General features: G+C 40.3%; 2 protein-coding genes across 2 annotated transcripts in view; one reads left to right on the top strand and one right to left on the bottom strand.

Annotated features, from left to right (window-relative positions):
* golgb1 (golgin B1) overlaps positions 1-9,927 on the top strand; it is a 104,164-nt gene extending 94,237 nt beyond the window's left edge. The window contains exon 19 of the mRNA XM_067581166.1: positions 9,229-9,927. Within this exon, the coding sequence (XP_067437267.1) occupies positions 9,229-9,280 (52 nt within the window). The 3' untranslated portion in view covers positions 9,281-9,927. The remainder of the gene's footprint in view (positions 1-9,228) is intronic.
* Positions 90-19,712, bottom strand: LOC137175513 (fibroblast growth factor 6-like). The gene is made up of 4 exons (XM_067581172.1): positions 19,249-19,712; positions 6,353-8,165; positions 5,711-5,814; positions 90-3,875 (listed from the first exon to the last, which is right to left on the bottom strand). The coding sequence occupies exons 2-4, from the start codon at positions 6,693-6,695 to the stop codon at positions 3,699-3,701; spliced, it is 624 nt and encodes a 207-aa protein (XP_067437273.1). The 5' UTR covers positions 6,696-8,165; positions 19,249-19,712; the 3' UTR covers positions 90-3,698.
* Positions 19,713-21,380: the final 1,668 nt, after the last annotated feature.

Genomic DNA, 21,380 nt, shown 5'->3' with positions numbered 1-21,380 from the left:
CAAAATACACAAATTAAATACTAAATACAGTCAAATCAGTGTCCAACTAATGTGACAGAGAAAGAGCACGATACTTTACCAGCAACCAGTTAAAAAAAAAAAAAACTTTTATTGGTATCTCAGGAATACAGTAGACTGCTGTGCACAGCACATACGTACAAAAATAAAAGGAAAAAACTTTAATATCCTTACTTAGCATTGTCTGTTTTCAGAAACAAATAGCTGAAGTTTGTTTCTTCTAAATTTACAGTCATCAGCAAACCAAAACTAAGGCAGAAGGTGAGGTATATGAGAACAGAGATGAGAGGAATTGAGTGGAGGCTCACTCCCTTTATGAGCAGGAGTTAAAAAAAAAAAAAGAATTCTGCTTATAACACATGAAGCACACACCCCTAATCAAGCTCGGGGCTCATGCATGCTAATAGTACATTGAACATTATAAAAAAAAAAACATATTCCTCACCTTGAATTAATTTTAAATTGATCTATGATAAGCCGTGGAAAGAAAAAAAGAGACAACAGATAAATCTGGATAAACTTTTTTGGTCAAAGCTGAAAGGAGAGCTTTTTAGTTTTAGACACAAACCTTCACTCTTTTAGGGATCCAGCTCTATTTCATGACAGAGACGTGTGAGAAAACTCACTTCTTTACACTAGTTTATAATCAAGATGTTGTTAATAAGGTGCTACAAGAGACGTTATACATCTTGATTGTGAGGTGGCAAAAGGATTCCTCATTGCTGTGCATGCGCAAAGTTCACTTCCACACCTTCCTCAAATGAAAATGTAGATTGCTTTTTTTTTGCTACTTCGGCCAAAATGATGACAATTGAAGCTGATTCAAACACCCCAAACAAGAAATGTACATCAGTTGTACTGCATGCAGCCTCATCTACAACAGCAACAAGTCTTTTTTGTTTTATGAAACTTTGAGCCAAGCTCCCGAAAAAAATTTGCTCTGCTTTGCAGCCTTAGCAGGACGTTATCATTCACTCGTAAAATGTCCTCAGACAAAAAAAAAAAAGAGAGAGAGAAGAAAACTTAATATGTGAGCACAATACTGTCATGAATCAATATGTGCGTCACAGACAAGAGTTGAGCAGCAGGTGATAACTGTGTTGTGCCAGCATGTGGTGAAAAGTGTGGGGGGTTGAGGGAGAGCAGCAGTTAAGGGCACGTCCTGAGGATGGCCGGAGTGCCGTCCTGCAGGATTCGGGTGCAGCAGGAGAAGGGAGACTCTGCATGACTCTGCTCCTCACACACACTGCGTTAACTCTGCAGATGTCCCCTCCCCAGAAATATCCCAACACATAAGTAGTTGGAAGGGGGAGGGGACGTCGTGTTGTGGAGCTGTATTTCAAAGAGGTGGGGCTCAGAATTCAGAGAGGGAAGTAGGATTGTTTCAAAAATATTATGCAGATTGTGAAGCTTTTCACTGCAGGATCTAGTTTTTATACACCAGACGCAGCTGATGACTCATACTGAGGACCAGTAAGTTGGAGACTCCAGTGTCATCAGTTCAAGAAATTATATTGTGTTTATGTATTGAATAAACGTATGCATCAAAAAGATATTTCAAATTCCTATTTCATGGAAACAATACGACCTATATAGACGACCACCCTGGCCACCGGGGTTGGGGCCAAGGCTGGTCTGTGACTCTGACCTTGAACTAAAAAAGGCTGAAAGGAGAGGAGGAAGCTCCTGGGTTACCGCTGGAATCCAAGGTCCCTGCAGCGGGTGGTGGGGTGTCGGGGTAAGGGACAGGCAGAGGTGGGTGGTGGGGATGATACAGCTCAGAGGGGGGTGGGGGTGGGGGGGTGGTTGCTCAGGTATGTGGGAGGCTGCCTGTCATCCTGGCAGATCCACATTCCTGCAGGGGGTTTGCCGAACAACAAAGACAGCGGGCCGGCTCCCGCACATACGTCTTTCCTGGATTGAAATAGTCCTGTTTCCTCTCTAAACACAAGAACGGATGGAGGTTGATGGTGCAACAAGCTTCACTTTTTCAAGTAAACAGCTGCAGAAACTGCAGAGATTCTCAGAAACTGAGCGAAGCAAGAAAAACATCTTTGCAACATGTAACAAGATATTAACCACATATTGACCCACATGGTAACAGTAAGTAAACAAACTGCCACTATGCATAGCAAGACCTTATCATATATTACAAAAGGGGCTCTTTTTGTGTTGATTTACTAACTTTCTGGCCTTTTATGCCCACTCAAATGTATAAATTCAAGCTAAAAATCAACAGAAATGAAGACACTGAGCTCTGGAATCACATGGCGTGCATCCAGTCCACAATCTGCACTGTCCTTTAGTCCTTCAGGGCACATGGTCGACTCATCCATAATTGCATTTCAAACTATCTGCCTACAGCTCCCAACACCTCGCTGCCACTGCAGTGCTGCTGCAGAGCACACAGACAAGCCAGGGAAACAGCCGAGGGCACACACACGACATACTCCACCGAACACTCCGACACAAAGATAAATTAAAGAACATATGGGAACAATTCTTACCGAAACATTTAGGCACCATCATCGATGGTCACTGTGCAACCTGAACTCTTTTTGCCTCGTTCAGGCAACTGCGACAAAGCAGCATAAAAAGCTCCTGAAGTCTTCTTTTACATTTGCGACTATTTACATGGTTTTGCATTGGTTTCATGGACAGTAGACATCATTTTTGAACAGCAGCTGCTGGCACTAAAGCTTTGCGATCTGGACACGGCGACCCACTTTAGGAGCGCTGTCCAAGACAATGTGCAGATTAATTTCTACTGCGCACTTTATCTGCTCGATTCTGTGTGATTTATGTGCAGACGCAAGCCAGGTCCAAACTAAAAAAAGAGTTTTCACCGAATGCTCGCACAGATAAGCGCTCCACCCTGTTTATTTGGCGATGGCACACAGTCAAACTTATGGCCTTGCACCAGTCTCTCCCTCCTCACATCTATGGCTGACGGCTCTCTGGTCACGACCACAGATTGTATATTACTTAATCGATCTAATTACGGAAAAGAAAATAAACCAGAGATAGTCAACCCCCCCCCCCCACCCCCCCCCTCCCCTTCTGAGGCCCTCTCCGGAGTGTCAGCCCTATTTCTGACTCCAGCGGGTGTCTCTTACATGCAAGTTTAAGGGGGCCACAAGTGGGAACACCAAGGCACCTTTAAATCGTGCAGCAAAGGTAGTGCATATAAGTAGTCTCTTTTTCTCCCCACTGCCGGACATCGATAATCGAGCAGGGAACCATCAAAGCGCTCAAAGGTTTGAAAGAAATGATAAACTTAGCAGATATTTGAGCAGAACTCCATGCATCCCTTAATCTAGTAAAGTGGTTCTTTGAGGTAATAAAAAGTATTCATTTCACTCTTTAAAAGCACAGGATATAGCTCATCCTCCATCTCAAAAAAGGAAGTGACACATAGTTCAGTTACAGCAAGCACCAAGGTAAAGTGAGACAGGCAAAAGGCTTCGACTCTCCCCGTCCATAACCATAAAAACAATAAGCAGCACAGTATGGCATACATATACAAAGATAGCTATCCAAATATACATATATATAAACAGAATAAATATTTGTGGGTTTTTTTCGCAGTCCATTGGTGTGTGTATATCATGAATATGCATTTCTATATTACCTGGAAGAACATTCACATGTGCAAATTACTGAGTTATTGCCAGTTTCACTCATAGTCGCGGGAGGAAATGTGTGACGGTCATGGCGGTGGTGGCCTTGTTGCCTCTCTTTACGCGGCCATGCTTGCTGAGGGCGATGTAGAAGCCCTTGTAAACAAAAGACTCATAGGCGTTGTAGTTGTTGGGCAGCAGAGTCTCCTTGAACTTGCACTCATCCACGAAGACTCTCTAAAAAAGCCACAAAAAAAAAGACAGAGAGAGAGAGAGAGGGGGAGAAGGAGGGGGGCGCGGGGATCAATAAATCAGGACAGACACAGGATGAACATCGCAACATATGCACCGTTTCCACGTGACCTTTACTTTGGCCATCAGCCTGCCTAGAAAGCATGCTTCGAGGGAAACTGGAGGAGGTGGCATGTTGTTGCAAAAGAAATGCCCTTTTCAAATGCAGATAGCAGCCGCCTGCTTTTACTGCTGAACTCATAAAAAATCCCCACGTACCCTAACTAGAAAACTATCTAGCTGCTTAAATTAAAATGTTGCCATAAATCAAAAGGGGAAACACTACTGAATGAATAATGATTAAATGCAATGGAGAAGGGCACATTATGGTTGAGTAAAAGTTAAGTGTCTGAAACGTTTAACACTTTGTGCTCCATAGAATTCATATTTTCAACCACTTTTGGACATAAATATAGTTTTATATCCTTCATTACAATCATAAGGCTAGAAATGTTTAAATCCTAAAACAATATATTCCTCAAAGTAAGTTTGAATGAACACGTTTTTCTACAGAAACCTTTTTGCATTTAGCAAAAGAAGCTTTTCAAATGTTAAATGTTGTTTAAACACCACCATCATACCTGAACTTTGCATTACACGAAATAGTATAAAAGTGACAAAATTATGATTTAAATCAGAAACTGTGTGATTGAAGAACAAGTAAAGAACGAATCTGAGCAAACATTTACTGTTAGATGTCGGTACTTTCATGCTACAGATACATTTCAGTTGGTACCAAAAGAGTAGGTTCAACACTACAAAAAACTGTTAGATATTTGTAGAATAAAATTAAACAAACTAATTTTTAGAAGAATACCATCATTTCTTTTATTTTCCCCATCAAGAGCTACATATTGGGCTCTTTTTAGCTAAATAAAACCAAACTTTAGGCTCATAACAAACCAATGGAATAAACCATTTAATGCTATGTTAAGACATTGTAAAGATACTTTTTCTGAAAGTGTCATAGAAAAAACACTGAAAATGCATACTGTAATAGTTTTTTTAATGGCCACTGCATTATATGATGCCAATGACCTCTAAATATATATTAATGTCACATCTGCCTTTTTTAAGAGTAGAGGGCAACACACACACACCACTTGCTTAATCTCTTCTATGGTGCAGGGAATCAATTTCCCTGAAGATCCAAAGAAATATATGTATGTATGTAATATATATGTATATATATGTATGGTGGACAGTGTCTCCGCCTGGACACTTTTTAAATAAATCAATATAGAGGTGATAAGTGTGGGAGGGAATTGCCTTTTTTCTTTGGATTACATCTGCCTTTTTAGTCCTTTTGGCCTTTTTGACCTTTTTAAGACATTAGACAGTAATTCATGACTGGCCCACTTTTATACACAGAACAGCTCGATTGCTGGACTGCAAACTAGCAGCAATGGTAGATTAATATGGCAAAGTTTATTATCTGCTTTGTTGAACTTGTTGAGGAGTAAATAAGATTGTGACACAGAGCAGAAGATTTGAGCTTCCTCTAAATGGGACTCCTTGCACCCCACTTTAACCCCCCACCCCCCCACCCCCCCCCCTCCCCTCTAACATCAGAGCATATTAATAACACAACAGTGCTCATAAACCCACGGATGCAGCAGCTACATGAACTCATCTTACACTCAGCAGGATGTGTGTATGTGTGTGTGTGTGTGTGTGTGTGTGTGTGTGAGAGAGAGAGAGAGAGAGAGAGAGAGAGAGAGAGAAAGAGAGAGCGAGAGACCGAGAGAGGGAGGGAGAGGGAGAGTTGCGCACAAACGTACCGTTCCGTATAACCTTCCCCTGCTGTTCATTGCGACAAACATCTCACTTCTCACTCCGAACATGCTGATCACTCCTCGGTCCACGGTGGAGATCTCTATTAGACCTAAACGAAACATAATGTTAGAGCAGCCAGGGGAGCAAAGACTGTCACGCTGCGATTGGGGACAAAGTAACTGGCCTATGCAGCAGTGATGGGTGTAACCTTGCAGGTGCATTGCGCATGGATGATGCTCTGTATAATCAATTAGCCCCCTGGAAATATCCACCTATATGCATTTAAGACATTATGATGCTTTATGAGTGTACTTTACAGCGTGCTGAGTGTGATCTATGTGTGTGTGTGTATGTGCAGTGCTGCTGCTGCTGCTGCTGCTGCAGCGGGACGCAGGGTAAAAATAAGTTAGCGTCTAAACTGGGTCCAAGCATTCATGTCATGTTTTTGGCTTGGGAGGATATTTCGCACTGCACGGATGCAAGGCTCTTGGTACACTGTTTTTGCTTTCGGAAACTTTCAACCATGCTGACACCTCTTAGGCTATTAAATATCATGCAAGACAAGTGACGCGCTGTAACTTTTACACAGCTTGCGCATAGGGTTACACTCTTTTTCTGGTACAGTGCTTTGCCCGGATGCAACTCACTGTATTGGTTCTCATTGTGTACACCGCTTATCCTGCCGTCCGGGAGCACCTGCAGGTGAAACCCAATGCCCACGTTGCAGTACAGTCGCCGCACTCTTTTGATACCCTGCAAATAGTCACTCTCCCAGTTCAGCTCCGATTTTCCCCCAGCTATACCCAGATAGGAGCGGGAGAAGAGGGTCTCCCATTTCTTTTCCAATAAAGTTGCATTAGTCCTGCTCGGAACCGGATAGGATGAAACGATCCCCAAGAGAGAAGTCCACAGTACAATAACTGCTGGCAGCGTCCAGTGCGTCCTGACCCCGCCGAACATACTGTAGAGGCACCTTTGCGCAATGGCCATCCAGTTTACCTTTGGGGCACGTGGTCAAAGTTACCTGCCCTAAAAATGCAACTCTTCTTATTTTTTGTCCTTTGGCATGGTGGTGGTAAAGGCTTTTTTTGGGATCAAGGCAGATCAAGGCCCCATAGCCCGAGATCTGAGCAGGAGGAGAGGGACAGAGCGCGTCGGAGCTTGAATTGGTGCCGGTGGCGATGATCATCTTTCGCCGCTCCGCGCCTCTTTACAGGCAACGCTGGCCGTGGAGGGACACCACTCACCGCAAAACCAGCTCACCTTGGCCCCGACTCTCACATCCTAAAATGACATCACTGTGACTTCACCGCTGCACCCCCCCCATCAAAAAGTAGGAGATGGGAGGAGGAGAGAGAGAGTTACAGGAGCCAGGCAGCAGCAGCAGTTCTGATAGGAATGATGGGGGGTGCTGCACCTTCACATCAGTGCCAAGCAAGCAAGACAGAATAAGAAGAAGGGTTTCCTGTGCTACGTTTCAAAACAAAACCCTTGGTGCAAGTGTGTCCCTGCATCACCTTATCCTCCAACTTCCACTTACATAAACTACAGACAGGTGCCGAATTAAAACCAGAATAAATGAGTGAGGAAACGTAACAAAGGTACGTACATAATGATTTGAGGCCTTCACAGTGACCAAATCTAAACCCCATTTAAATACCTGGGAGAATTTTGACCAACATATTAGACAGTGCTCCACTATCATCATAAAAACACCAAATAAGGGGATATTTTTGGAAGAATGTTGTTCACCCTTCCAAGTGTGCATTGGGAGCACAGAAGCTATTCTGGTGGCTCAATAACACTTGACCTATTTTTCAAAAGTGGAGCCATAACAATATATTTACCCAGAATGATAAGGCCAAAATAGGATAGGATAGGATTGGTTGTCGGTGTGGTCTGTGGTGAGACTTGGGAGTTCCATTTGAGTTATAAGAGTTAAAACAAACCTCAGGTAAGCTGATGTTGTTGGAGTAATTTAATCAAGCATAAATATTTGCAGGTTCCAGCCTCAAAAATGTGAGAATTTCCTGCTTTTCTCTGTTTTTAGTCCCTCTAGAAAATCATTATCTTGCGATCACAGTAATTAATGCAATTTCAACCAACCTCTGCACTATCTGTGGGGGTTTGCAATTTTGCAAAATTCCTGCGATTTCTCTGCAACACTCCCTTCAGGAAATTGCGATCTTGTGATTGCAGTAATCAATATGAGAACTTGCAGTTTTTGCTAAGTTACCGCAACTTTTCCACATGAAATCAAGTTCAAGTTCAAGTTTATTGTCATTCAAACTCTACACAGTAAAGGTATACAGTAGGATGAAATTTCATTCATTTCAATGACCACTTGTGATTGCAACTGCATTTCATGTCATGGTAACTTCCATCATTGCAGCTCACAGGAAGTGATAACATATGACTCTCCATTGGTAGTAGATCTTTGCTTGCAATTTTTCCCAATTCCTGCAAATTTACCACAAAAAGAACACATAAAACATTGCAAATTGTAGCGCAATTTTTGTGAAAAGTTGCAGCAAAATCAAGCATTTTTGGCCAGGATAATCACAAAAAAATGTGTGCAATATGTAAAATAATGTGCCACATGGTTTATTACACAGAACCATCTGAGAAGTTGTCCTTTGAAACTGTTTGGAAAAGAGCAGTTACTTTCAAAAAAATACATTGCAGGTTATTGGATAAACCATCTGTCTATTGTGAGATCATGCAAGAATCCTCACTGGACGCTGATTGATCCGAACCACCGGTGGTTCGGACACAAACGCATAACTTGAAGCCTGATAAGATGGATTCTTGTGTGATCTGGCAATGTCATGATCTCGCGAGTCCAGCTGCCTCGCGAGGAAAGCGAAATCCTGGAGGGACTGTGATTTATATAATTGGGAATTGGGAGTATTGGCTGGACATAAAAAGACACCTGAGGACATCACCTTGGGCTTTCAGAACATGTAAAAGGCATTTTATACTTTTTTGACATTTAATTGAAAAACGATCAAAGATTAATCGTTAATAAATGTTATTGTTTGTTGCATTTCTAAGCCTACAGAGCCCAAAAAAGATGGTATTTGAGGAGCGGTAAGCATACATTTTTAAAGGAGTGTTTAGTAAATGAGGTTAAAAACATAACAGCAAACACTATTTTCGCCTAAATGACATTTTCATATCACAAAATATATATGAGGTAAATCATAATGATCTTTTATGCTTTTGCTTTTATTTTGAATACATTTTTTTAGTCTTCCTGTGGCTAATTGTAGCCGACTTGTCGTAGCTCTTCCTCACATGGGAAACCTGCAGGAGGGGAGGGTGTGAGTGTGTGTGTGTGTGTGTGTGTGTGTGTGTGTGTGTGTGTGTGTGTGTGTGTGTGTGTGTGTGAGTGTTTGACTTTCATTGGCGTTGAGCAATCATGGGATGGATGGATGGATCCTGTGTCCAGAAACCAAATCGGGACGGTGGTCATATGTCCTGGCAGCCTGCTGCCTTATTTAGAAGGAAGGTGTAAAAACAGTCACAGCCAGTCACAGGAGAGCAAATGGCAATCCTGTCTGACACTTCCTTAGCTGTTTGTTCAGGAAGTTTACACAACCAAATATTTTGCCTGGTCAGATTGCGCGTTATTATTGTAAGACCACACCCTGCAGCTAACAGAATAATGTAACCTGCATGAATCAAATTCTGGTGCAGTAATTAAATCCTGAATGAAATGTGGGACACGACCAGCAGTGGGTGATCAGTTTTAAGCAAAAGTTGCCATTATGCTTCAGAAAAATCATCAATTTATGCTTTATTTCCCCTTAAAAGGCCTCATTTCCCAAATTGATCATAACAAATTGACATGACCTGTTTTATGCTATATATGATTAAAATGTGGATAAAAGTCGGTGCAAATAAAATAAAAATAAAAATAAGTCTGAAGCCGAGTTCAGTGGGTTCGCCTTTCTTTACATCCCTGTTTGCATCCCATCCTACAGGGTGCTGGTAGGGAGACGCAGACTCGGGGGAAATTCCCAACGTGTCACACAGCACCTGGCGCTTGGGCCCCGAGGTGTTCTCGGCTGCCAGGGAGCCTCAGGCCCACCTTAGCAACCGGAGAGGCCTTGTTGCTGATAAACAGCAGTAACGAGACATTCTATGATGGAAAACAACAAACAAACAAAACATCTCATATGTATCCTAGAATGTGGAGACACATTTTTAAAACTGCCATAGAAATATGTACCTGACAGTTGATAGTTACTTGATACTTGACAGTTATTTTAATTGTTAATTTAATAATTTATATAATTATTTCTAATTATTAATTATATTGGATTAATTAATGTCCACTGTATAGATGAATATATGGAGGATGAATTTAATCTAACTGTGGAAATATTTAGGTAATTGTAATCAATAAAAATATTTTTGATATACTGTAAATACTGTATATAATCACATATAATATAGAATCAATATTCAACCTGATAAACTATGTCGTACTGTTATGCATTACATCGGTCAAAACACTGCAACATATCGCAAAATATCGCCTTCAACAGTGGTGGAAACTAACTAAGTACATTTACTTAACTACTGTACAATTCTGAAGTACTTGTACTCCATTTCAGCAAACTTTCTACTTCTACTTGCTACATTTTAGAGGGAAATATTGTTCTTATTCCTCCACTATATTTATCTGACAGGTACTTTGCAGATAAATATTTTACTTACAAAATGGTGCATAGTTATAGATTACCCAAGAAATGCTACTTATACATTAATGTATCACGATTAACATTCAATTACTATGAACTACTATCTAATCATATAACACTAACAGGGGCAACTTTTACTTTTGATATTTCAAGTAGGTTGTTTGTGAAAATATTTCTGTACCTTTACTAAAAAGAAGATTTTGAATGCAGGAACTTTACTTGTAATTAAGTTATTTCACCAGGTCATCCCAAGAACGACAGCATCTCGTAAATTCAGTTGCCAAAAATGACTTATAATTACGTATGAGTGACAGATGCCATCTAGTGGATGTAGTAATTATGACAAACTGCAGCAACGCGGCTCAGATTACGTGTATATAAAAGGGTAGATAGATGGCAAAAAAGTGTCACGTTTCCAACCACAAGTTAGGGCAGTTTTTTAAAAACCGTAACTAGACGGTTTTTAAAGAAAGAAAGAAAAGTTTAGGTTAGGGGTGTGGCTCTGGGAATGGCAATATCAGTCAGTTGGTTGCTCAGTCCACCTCTTTAGTCCAGACTGAAATGTCTCAACAACTATTGAATGAATTACTATGAAATTTTGAACAGATGCCCAGATGTTCTGGCCTTCAGTTACTTTCAAATAAAGCCAGTCAGACACCTTACAAGACCTCCAACACGCACATTTTATCTTCTTACCGTGAGATGATTTTGCTTGTATGTCTCTTGTTGTACAGATGAGGTGAATGAATGTTTGAATATGTTGTGTAAATGTGTGTATCTATGGCGGCCTTACATCAAGTTCAAATCAAAGTAGCTTAATTTAGGTTAAAGAAAATTATTCATATGAAATCAAAGTATCAAAACAACAAATAAAAGATAATCAACAAGCTTAGAAGCGTGCAGTTGAAAAACTGTTTCTCTTTATCGCATTTGGTTCAATTAACCTCTTGCTGCGCCGCATGTATACTATGTCATTGGCTGGTATGTGTCAGCCAATCAACTACAGCCAAAATATGCTCAAAAAACAGTTCCAACACCAGAGGATAACCTGACTTCACCTCTAACACCACCATCAGGTCGACATTTTTGGCTTTTCAGTGAAATGTCTCAACAACTATTGGATCGATCGTCATTATAATTTGGTGCAGACATTAATTTCCCCCTCGGGATGAATAGCAATGACTTTGGCTTTAAATTGTCATCAACCGCAACCCTCAGGTCGACCTTTTAATTCGATCAATACTTCGGTTCATGACCAAATATCTGTAAATATCAGACTCTGACATTCCCATCTGCCTCAACTGCTCTTTTTATTTTTCGCTAATTAGCAAATGTTAGCATGCAACAAGCTAAAATAAGCTGGTGAATATGGTTAATGTTATACCTCCTTAGCATTAGCATGTTAGCACTTTGTTAAAAGCACCTCTGTGTCTCACACAGCTGCTAGCATGACTGCAGACTCTATTTCTGGTTAATTCCAACTTGCTTGGACAACAGAAATTTGTAAAACAATAAGAACATTCATATTGCCTGGGTTGATACGATAACATTGAATTATTATCAAGTCCTAGCAATCAAAAACTGCATAATCTGAAAAAAGCTTCAGAGAGGAAACCTATCAAGTAAAAAGCTTGCAGCAACATACAGGATACATTTAAATTTAATTAAACACCACGTTCAGTTTATAGCAGCAGTGACATTTCACGCTTTATTTCTTTCTTGACATTTGTAATGTCATTCATTGATTAAAACTCTGGTTTATTATACATTACTCTCCATCATTCCTTCAAAACACCAGTGGTGAAATGAAGTGAAGGAGAGAACAAGGTCTTTTTAGTCCAGTGGAGCAAACAAACTGGACCACACTGAATGGCAAATTAATGAGACAGCTTTTTAATTTGCTGTGTAAGCATGTGGCTATGCAAACGAAGGCAACCAATAGCCTGAATAGACAAAACTACTGGCTTATTGACAGAGTGAAAGTTAAATCAATTGACAGTGGGCACTGTTAATGAGACGGTGCTGAGCTCTTGAGATTAATTCATCTAATACTGTTACACTTGCATGATGCTGAGGCTGCTTTTTAATAATAACATGTTTCTAAAATGCTAAAATGAGAAGCAAATGCACTTTTGACAGAACTGCACAACACCATACACTTATTCTTAAATACTCATTTACATATGGTAAAGAGGTTGAGTATAATAATGTGCTTTTGTCTGTTGTGATTCAGAGATCTCCAACTGAAATTCAACAAAACTCTTCCTTCTTTTAACCTATTTCCACAAGATTAGATAGAGTAGGGCTAATGCTTATTTTCATTGTTGATTAATCCACTGATTACTTTCTTGATTAATTATTTGGCCTATAAAACATCAGAAAGTAGTGAAAATGAGTCCAAGGTGACATCTTCAAATGTCTTGTTTTGTCCGACCTGCCGTCCAAAACCCAAAAGATAATCAATCAATATTATAATTTAAGATAGGGTAAAGCAGCACATTCTCACATTTGAGAGGCTGGAACCATCACCTGTGATGGCATTTCTTGCTTGAATAACTTAAAGGTGAACTCCAGTGGTTTACATTTGCATTTTTATAAAGTTGGGGAACCCAGAAGACACAGATTTTAAAAAAAGAAAGAAAGATCAAAATCAAAGCAGAAGATGTAAAGATATCCTGATTTGTAGTTGCTAGCATGAGTAAAGCTTCAAAAACATCCAACATTTCCCAAAATGCACCTTAATATTGTGTTTTATTCAACCCTCCTAAATGCCCGCTTCTTTCAAACCTCACACGTCCAGTTTGCAATGGATGCGTTTTGTTAAAAAGTGTTTTCCAACTTTAGAAAGCTCCTCCAGACCCACAGAAATCATTATACAAATGTACAGTACTCCTTGTGATGAGTAAATAAATCTTCATCTGTAAAAATCTGGTGGAGTGCCCCTTTAAGTCTAGTAATCAACTGTCAAAATAGTTCCAGATAAACCTTCAAATCGACTAATTAATTAATCACCTAATGGTTTCAGCTCCAGACTGGAGCAAGAGAGAGTCAAACTTTAAAAACTGAATAACCTCTACAACTACAGCTGAGTCACAGTCGGGCAACAAGAGAACACAAACAAACAGATGGAAACTTGCCCACATAACACAGCAAATTGATTTTGCTTATAGACCCGCCATGAATGAATATATTAGAGCTAAAGTAGACGACAAAGAAATGGGAGACTCAAGCAAGAGAAAAGTGTCTGCTGTTTACTATTGTCAGGTCAGCTGTCTTTGTTGCAATTATAGGATCTATTTAGTGCACACACACACACACACACACACATCAATCAGAAAATGGACCAGAGGGAATAGCCATACAAACAGCTTTTGTGCATATTATGAAAGTGTAAGTAACTGGATACAGGAGGATGCAAAGCTCTTTCAATTACTGTTTTATTAACGTGGGGTTTAAGAGACAATATTGAAACAACAGCTGGGGAGACCCGGCAATGGAAGGGGGATTTCTCTGGAATGACATCAGAGTCGCTGCCATAGACGGACAATAATAATCAGTCCAACTGTGTATCTACAGACAATATATCAAGGCTGCACAGGCCTTCACATGAAGAATTACAATTCTAAAACTATATTTTATTCATAAACAAGACCAGGTCAAAACCTAGTATATGTCTGGGCCAAGTATGGTCAATGTGTGAAATTGTGGCCAGTTTGTTACAGGTATAGTCAGTAATGTCTATAATGTGAGTTCCTGGATATTAAATGTTCATCTGGAATTTTCTGTAGTTGTCCCAGTAATATTTGCTGAAGTAGCATATCACATGACACAGTTACGAAACGTTTGATTAAAAAAAAAGGTTATAAATGCAGTTGCAAGTACAAAACTTTCCACTCATATCTTAAGATGTTTGATTTGAAAGAGAACTTACTTTAATTCTAATTATAACTATTCTAATTATCTGTTAACTCCCTCTGCTCTTTCATCTATTTCACTCAGCGGATGTCTCTCATTTTTCACTCTGCATTGAGTGTTTTGTCAGAGTGATAGTTATTTGGCGAGCTTTAACTGTGCACTCTCTCTCATGCCTCTATGCACCTTTTTTCTGCTTCTTTCCTGATCGATGATCATGGAGGCTGCGGTGGAAATTATAAATGAAAGTTTTGACAGCCTTTTGGGTGCTAATTCAGGAGGCTTAGAGTCAAATCAAGCGCACCTGCAGAGCAGCAGCCCTACACTAAACTGATATAACAGCTATAGGAGTCACATGATTTACCTGAAAGACTTGTGTTTTACTGCTGTTGTTCATCGTTTGTGATGTGAAAATGTCAGAGAAATAAAAAGCTTGCATCCTGGTGTTAGTTCAGTTATAAAACACAAAGCGTCTCTCCTGCTGGCTGCTGACAGCGCTGCCAGCCAGGGAATTGATCACACTGGACAGTAGAGGGGGAGACGGTAGAGACGCTGCTATGCGTCTGTTTAAACAAGAGTTTAGCTGATTTCTCTGCATTTAACACCAGAGCTGAGAGCGTCAGAGCTCGGAGCAGGAAACACAATCGCTGTGCGTCACGCTACTGTCCTCCACTTCCATCATCTCGCGCCGATTCATTTTAAAAGAGCAACTGCCAATAAGGAAACTTCAACATTTGGCTGGCCGACCAATGGTGTCACTTCATCACTCACTCACTCACTCACTCACAGCGGTCATAGGGCTGGTCTGTGGTCGGTCCAACTAACAATATTATTATTTATTTATTAATGCTTTTATAAGACAAAACAAAAGTCTACAGCCATGCTAGTTGCTTTATGACTCTGTACTTAAAGCGGCCATATTATGATTTTTCTGGTTTCCTGTCATTTATATACTGTTATGATGTTGGATATCTATGTTAAACATGGTCAGTGTTACAAAACTTGAGGTTAACATATGTAAAAATGCTCCCTGCAAGTCAAAAGCCCTGGTTTCAATATACTCTGAATGTTTTGTTTGCAACATTTCTTTCTACATTGCTGACAAGTTGCACACGTCTATAAACAGCTGTCCATTCTGATGCCTTAGTTGCTAAGGTTGTTGCTAAGGTTTTTCCATGAGTTGTCTGCGTTGCTCACTCTTGTATTTTGGGCTCGAACATGTATGGATGTATTTGAGAAGTTGACATTTTGAGTGACGACAAAATAGTGAAATCCTTCTACTATAGTTTGTTTCATTGTTTGTTGTCTAACCCAATCAGAACAAAGCAGGCTTATCAAGAGGGGGGTCTTAAAGAGACAGGAGATAAAACAGCCTGTTTCAGACAGAGGCTGAACTGAGGGTCTGCGTAAAGAACCATTACAAGATAAATAAAGAGTTTTGTGAACTGTAAATCATGCAAAGATATTCCAGTAGAGCCCCCGATTAAAAATATAGACCTGGAAATTTGCATAATATGTCCGCTTTAAGGTTCCACTATACTTCGTCAGAACTGCTTGTCAGACGGTTGAATAGCTTCGGGAAATAGCTTCCTGAAACCAGCAATCCGACCTTCACACTTATTTCATGTTATGATTGGTCAGCTGTGTGGAAGTGAGAAAAGGTTTAAGCTTCTCTTTTTAGATCTCTGTTTTCATTCTTGACACAATTTCTGCTATTTTTCATGAGAACAACCAAGTGCAACACTACAAATGCCTTCCAGGAGAGACTGCCTGAAAATCTTTGCTTAGCGTGTTAGCATGCTAATGTTTACTAATATGCACGAAATACAAAGGACGCTGAGGCTGAAGGGAATGTCATTAGTTCTGCAGGTATTTGCAAAGAGATAGTGTGTGCACATCCCATTCTCTAGGTCAGGCGCAGGACAAAAAATGAAATGAAGGGAAAAAAGCAGACTGGATCATATTTCCCAGAGTCAAGCGCAAAGCCTTTTTCCGTCAGTAATAAAAAGACTTTGATTGCTACAATCCAGTGTGCTTTTTCCCTTCTGTAAGTATTTGATCATAAACCAAAGTATTGATCATAAGGGACTTGCGGGCTGATGGTGGAACTATGACAAGTCAGAGAGTCAACAAACTTGGTATCTGTACCAAATTTAAATCCAATCCATCCAATAGTTGTTGAGATATTTCGGTCTGGACCAAAGTGTTGGACTGACCGATCAACCAACACTGACATCCATTGAGCCACGTGCGCTAAAATGACTAAAACTCCACTTCACTTTTGAAGAGCAGGAGATGTTATGCTGCTGCTGTTCTGTGTAACACTTCACAGACTCCAACCTCATTAACTTAACTGAACCGTATTTCACAGAGTAATATTACAGACCATTCATCTCCGGACTCAAAACCATCAAACAGCTATGAGATAATTTGTTCAAGTTAGCAAATTTCATGTTATTGAGCAGAGAGCAGTGATATGGTGATCGATCAAATATTGAATGAACAATCTTAGGGAGCAGAGGCTTGTAAAATAGTAAGGTACCACCCTGAAAGGAGCTTGGTGTTAAGATTTTTGCTGAATCAGCTGATGTATAATTCAACAGCCAAAAACTGCACTGGGTTATGCTCTTTCCTCTAGTAAGTACATTCGTGACAGGAAGAAGCAGTGAGTCCTCTGGGAAACTGATACTAACTGAAATGCACTGTTGCTTGAACACATGCAATAGTTGAAATATATAAGAGATCTGCTCTGCTTCTTTTCATTATTACTGTGTCAAGCTTTGGGCTGCAATGACAAGACAAAAAGCAGCCTGTCAGATGGGAGTGTTCCCAGTAAAAATATCTTTTCAAGGGTACAGCTTGTGCACCTTGCAGAGAAAGATGTGTCCGCTGCTAAATTGGGCATGGCGTGACTAAGGGGAAAACAAGCAAGGCAGAGGTGACTTTTACACTGGTTACAAATCCCAACAGTATGAGCTCATGACACAGCATTTTTTATATCCAAGTCAATTAGATAAAACAGCGACCCGTCTGACATCAAATTATGATGATCATCAGAAAGGTGTCCAGCAAAACAAGAGAGTTTACTGAGGGAATAGGTTTGTCCTACTACCTGTAAATGCAGAGTTAAATAGCAGAGTTACTGCATACTTGTAAACTCATAACCAATGCAATGACCCCATTTAGCTTACAAAGTCCATGTTACACGTATATAACGGATTCAATATCAATACTTACATACAATATCAATCAACTTCCAATTGTGGCGCCAAAGACAAACTACTGACCTAAAAATGAAAGGATCACAATTCCTATTGTTATTCTTTTTGACGATTCAAAGGAAATATTGTCATTTCTGTAAATACAATGTTTTAGGCAGCTGCAATGGTATCTAATATGTTAAAATTGCCATAATTCTAAATTGGATAAAACACCAAGGTTACACAGGCCTTCACATAAAGAATTTCAATTCCAAAATCACAGCACTTAATAAAATTCATAATCAATATTTACACTTACAAATGCTTTTATATGATAAAACAAGAGTCTATAGCCATGCTAGCAGCTTTGTGACTCTGTGCTTAGCATGGGTGTATTATAAGAGCTGGATACTGGAATGAAAATGGCGCCTTTTCAGTCCAATAAGAATTGCTCGCCTGGCGCATATGCCAAAAAAGCTTCTAGCTTCTGGGTTTACCTCCAGGGGTATGCAGCCCACTGAATATGTGCAGCAGTGTTTCTCCTGCTAGTCCCGCATGCGAGGTCCCACTCGGCCCATAGACTTTACATAATGGTGATGTCACGGATTTTTAAATGGCTTTTCTTGGCTTGAGGAAAGTTTTACAAATATAAAATCTTCATGGATCAAAAATTCATAATAATAAGAGTCATAATTGACCTTTTTTGCAGTTTGAGGTATGCTGTCAACAGTTTTACAGACGGCTGAGTGGCGGCGCCTTGTCCAGGTCTTATAATACATCCATGGTACATGGCGCAGTGGGAACTAAATGCTAAAACAGTGACAATGCTAATATGTTGATGTCAGGCGGGTATAATGTTAACCAAGTTCCCCATCTTTGTTCGGTGTGTTAGCATGCTAACGTTTGCTAATTAGCACTGAACAGGCGACTGACAGTTGAAGCAAATACTGACATTTGTCTAAATAAAATGTTTTAGGCAGATCCAATGTTGTAATATGCTAAAATAGCTGTAATGCTAAAAGGTTTGATCTTATCAAACTGGATCTCTGAGTCCTATGTTTCATTTTTTAAATCCCTCCCGTATTTCAACACCAAATGAATTGGAGTGAGCAAAAGCCATGGATGACCTTCCACTCTGAATGATTTAGATTGCCTCTCATCATGGCCATTGATCCTTCTTAAAGCTCAGTAATCACATTCTCATCCCAAGAGAGCTGAAAGATGTGAAAACGTCTGTTGAGCAAGATGTGATCAAACTGTTTTGTGAGCTTTCCACGGCCGCCTGTGTTACCATCAACTGTGCAATCTCAGCAGGGCTGTCGCTTCACGAAATCCTAAGAATGAGGTCCTAAAATTGGTCGTCAGGTTTTTAAATCTTAATGGGTCATTTATCTTTTTCCAGGATCCGAACACCAAGGAACAGATTTCAGGCTCGGTGCTCCAACACACACACTATGACTAATTTTCTCAGGACAAGTAGAGCAGTGATTGATGAGATATTTGATTAATGTGCTGACACATTCGACTACCACTCTTCCTGAAAACCCCAGTGAAGTTATTTTCGTAGATATCATCCAAATAAGCTACGTAATACATTTTCCTTGTTTTTTCTTTCCACTGTACCAAATGTTGAAATCTGGGCACATTGAGGCTTAGGTTTGTCCAGTGCCACATGCTCACCATAACCAACTGCTCCTTCCAGGCAAAAACTGGCAGACTTACTTGAAGCCACAAGGAAAACTCTGTTTACGTGGCCGCAATGCTGAAAAGTCAGATGATTTGGTTTATGGCTGTAGGAAGAGATAGAGATCAGAGGAGGTGTCAGCTGCTGAGTCGGCAGCCAATTCCCCTGGCTCCTCTTCCCTCTCTCCCAGGAACCCAACACCGAGCCAGGCCACCAGGACCGAGCAGGAGAATGCGAGGAATTCTCTCACACATTTGCTCGCTGCTTTGCACGTTCTCACCCCATGGGATGAAAAACACGCCGACGGCCCCGAGGATGCGACCACCTTGCTCCACAGTGAGTGAGCTCGAGGGTGGGCGAGAGGCGGCAATGAGCTGAGGATCAAGGCAATTTGGCTGATGGGTAGAGGAGAGCGCCTGGAATGGCACACTGCTGAGAGAGTGAGTCATCCTGGACAGGGATCCTGTCATTCTGCCAGCACAACAAAGATCAGATCATTTATTTTTGTCACGGCCCCTGCTGGCTGAAATCTATACCCACAAGGAGTTGATCAAAGGTTTTGGCATGTGGCCCGTCCTGGAGAGCAACTAATAACAAATGATATTCAAGAATGATCCAGAGGAATCATTTGCAAGTTGCGGTTTACTCATACCAAATTTTGTCAGAAAGTCATAAATAACAAATAATAACTAACTAGTTTGAGCTTTTGTGTTGAAGTGATTCATCATTTGTAGACTGCAACTAAAATTGAGTAATTTAAATCGAGTGATTTGTTTAATTAATAAACGATTTACTCAATAAAATGTCAGATACAGTGAAAAATCACAGTTTCCCAGAGCCAAAAGGGTCGTAAAAATGCTAGTTTAGTCTTACCAATGGTCCAACATTTTGTCTGTTTTTTAAATTTTGTCCCATTGAATACACTTTTTATAGTTGCACAACATTTCAAACAACATCATTTTTTTTACCTCTGTAACACTCACAGGTCTGGCACACAAAAGGTCACTGGAGGCAAAACAGATGTGGCAAAAAGTCTCTTCACTATTTCAAAAGCAGCAAGGACATAGCAGTCGAAAAAATGGACATTTAATGTTTTGACATGTCACAGTAGGAAAAGCACAGGTGTAAAATATTAAAATCAATTATGGCTGAATTCCCTTCAGCTGCTCCAGTTTTAGGGTTTTTGTATCGTGCTTGCTGGCTCACTGTCACACTTTCATGAGTCACTGGGACACTTTACTACAACTGAGCTGTCATTAATATTTTAGTGAAAAAGTCTGCTGTGTCATCAAGACACGTACACACTCCAAGAAGAGAGTAAAAGTCTGAGGCATCAGGGGAACCAAAGATGACCCAGCAGAAAGTGAACGATAGCTGTTTGAGAATGAGGAGCAGCTGTGTGAGAAGATGAATGAGTCAGGTGATGACGTGACACAGGAAACTCAATAGTGACGTCTGGTGGGCAGGTGTGGAATGACAGCAGAGGTTTGTATATGCAGAAATGAAGGAGGTGAACTAGGAGCAGTTGTTGCCACAATAACACGTTTTCTCATGAAAGCACATTGTGATACATCAGAAAATTCAGTTCATTTTCAGCAAACTTATTTCTAAGATTTGGGGCAGGAGGCACCAACATGTACTGGATCTGATTGGTCATTAATTTATTTCTTTATCTTGACATCAGAATGACTTTCAATTTCAATTTCACATTGTATGTGGCCATTTCATTTATTACTTTATGCTTCCCAATAACTTTCACTTTTAAAAGGTGCAGTATGTAAAATTTAGTGGCATCTAGCGGAACAGACTTGGCAGAAATGCAATATAATCTTCATAGGTATGTTTTAATTAGTTTAAAATCACGTGAAAATAAGAATAGTTATGTTACCTTACCTTTATATCTACATAGGGAGCGGGCATGGATGTATAAAGAGAACTGGATACAGCGTCAGAGGCGTGGCCCCATTCATACTTATGAGCTCAGTGGCGCATGAAGCCATAAAAGTTCAACTTCTGGGTATAAAATTACCTGGATCTTCCAGGATCATTGGGGCCCATGGAGCAAGCGCACTAGCGACTTTTGCTGGCCAAGCCAGCCACTTCCGTTTTGGCCCTCCAGCTAACTTGAATGGAGATAAAACAATTCAATCATGCGGCTGTCCTTGACTGT

This window comes from Thunnus thynnus, chromosome 23, assembly GCF_963924715.1.
Source record: "Thunnus thynnus chromosome 23, fThuThy2.1, whole genome shotgun sequence".
NCBI classification, from domain to species: Eukaryota; Metazoa; Chordata; class Actinopteri; order Scombriformes; family Scombridae; genus Thunnus; species Thunnus thynnus.
Note: the sequence above shows the minus strand (reverse complement) of the source record. Positions and strands in the feature narration are given on the sequence as shown.

Coding starts and splice junctions, on each gene's coding strand:
- LOC137175513 (XM_067581172.1), bottom strand. CDS start 6,695: ATGGCCATTGCGCAAAGGTGCCTCTACAGTATGTTCGGCGGGGTCAGG. Junction 5,815..6,352: donor ACACAATGAGAACCAATACA/GTGAGTTGCATC, acceptor TGTTTCGTTTAG/GTCTAATAGAGATCTCCACC. Junction 3,876..5,710: donor GGGGAAGGTTATACGGAACG/GTACGTTTGTGC, acceptor TGGCTTTTTTAG/AGAGTCTTCGTGGATGAGTG.